This window comes from Sphaeroforma arctica, assembly GCF_001186125.1.
Source record: "Sphaeroforma arctica JP610 unplaced genomic scaffold supercont1.13404, whole genome shotgun sequence".
In the NCBI taxonomy this organism is placed as follows: Eukaryota; class Ichthyosporea; order Ichthyophonida; genus Sphaeroforma; species Sphaeroforma arctica.
Window position 1 is genome coordinate 1 of NW_014027154.1, and position 657 is coordinate 657.

The 657-nt window shown below is 40.8% G+C and overlaps 1 protein-coding gene across 1 annotated transcript; it reads right to left on the minus strand.

Annotated features, from left to right (window-relative positions):
• Nucleotides 1-210: 210 nt before the first annotated feature.
• SARC_18054 (hypothetical protein) lies at nucleotides 211-362 on the minus strand (the record flags this gene model as incomplete). The annotated part of the gene is made up of 1 exon (XM_014287863.1): nucleotides 211-362. A coding segment is annotated over one exon (152 nt), but the record flags the coding sequence as incomplete, so codon positions are not given.
• Nucleotides 363-657: the final 295 nt, after the last annotated feature.

The window sequence follows — 657 nt, forward strand, 5'->3', positions numbered from 1 at the left end:
TGCACAGTGTTCTTACCAATCGATAGCTCCTATGCATCAGGCTTTTGAGCACCTGGGCACGCTCTTAATGCTTTAGGATCCTTAAACTTGCTTCAATTATTCAGCTGGCTAATGGACTCCTGCGCGAGCAACAAAGTACCACATATTACACTTAAAAACAACATAACCGAAATAACATCCCGCATCTCCTAATCGTTTTATTGGCAACACTTAGCCAAATAGGCCTTTCTTCACGAGATCTCTAAGCGCCATAGCACGCTGTTGTATCATGTAGTCACTTTTGTACTTTTTCATTATACTGCTGGCGAGTTGGCCTGTGTGTGCCTCTTGCAATGCCTCTCGATTGCCTTTCGTATCGCTACCTGTAATACAGATGCAGCATCGAATTTAGATAAGTGCGATGAATGTATGAGGAAGAAGATACAAATATTTCAAAATCACTTGAGGTTTCCAGATACGGACAATCAAACACTAAGACTAGACCTCGACTTGTTTGAGTTCGCCCCGAATACTTTTCGAGCATTCTATTGTTCGAATCAGATATATGCAGAAAGCTACGGCATGGAGATCGCGTTGCTTCGTTCCGGTCACCAGATTACATCTAAATATACATATACATATACATATACATACATATACATATACTTATAGACACAC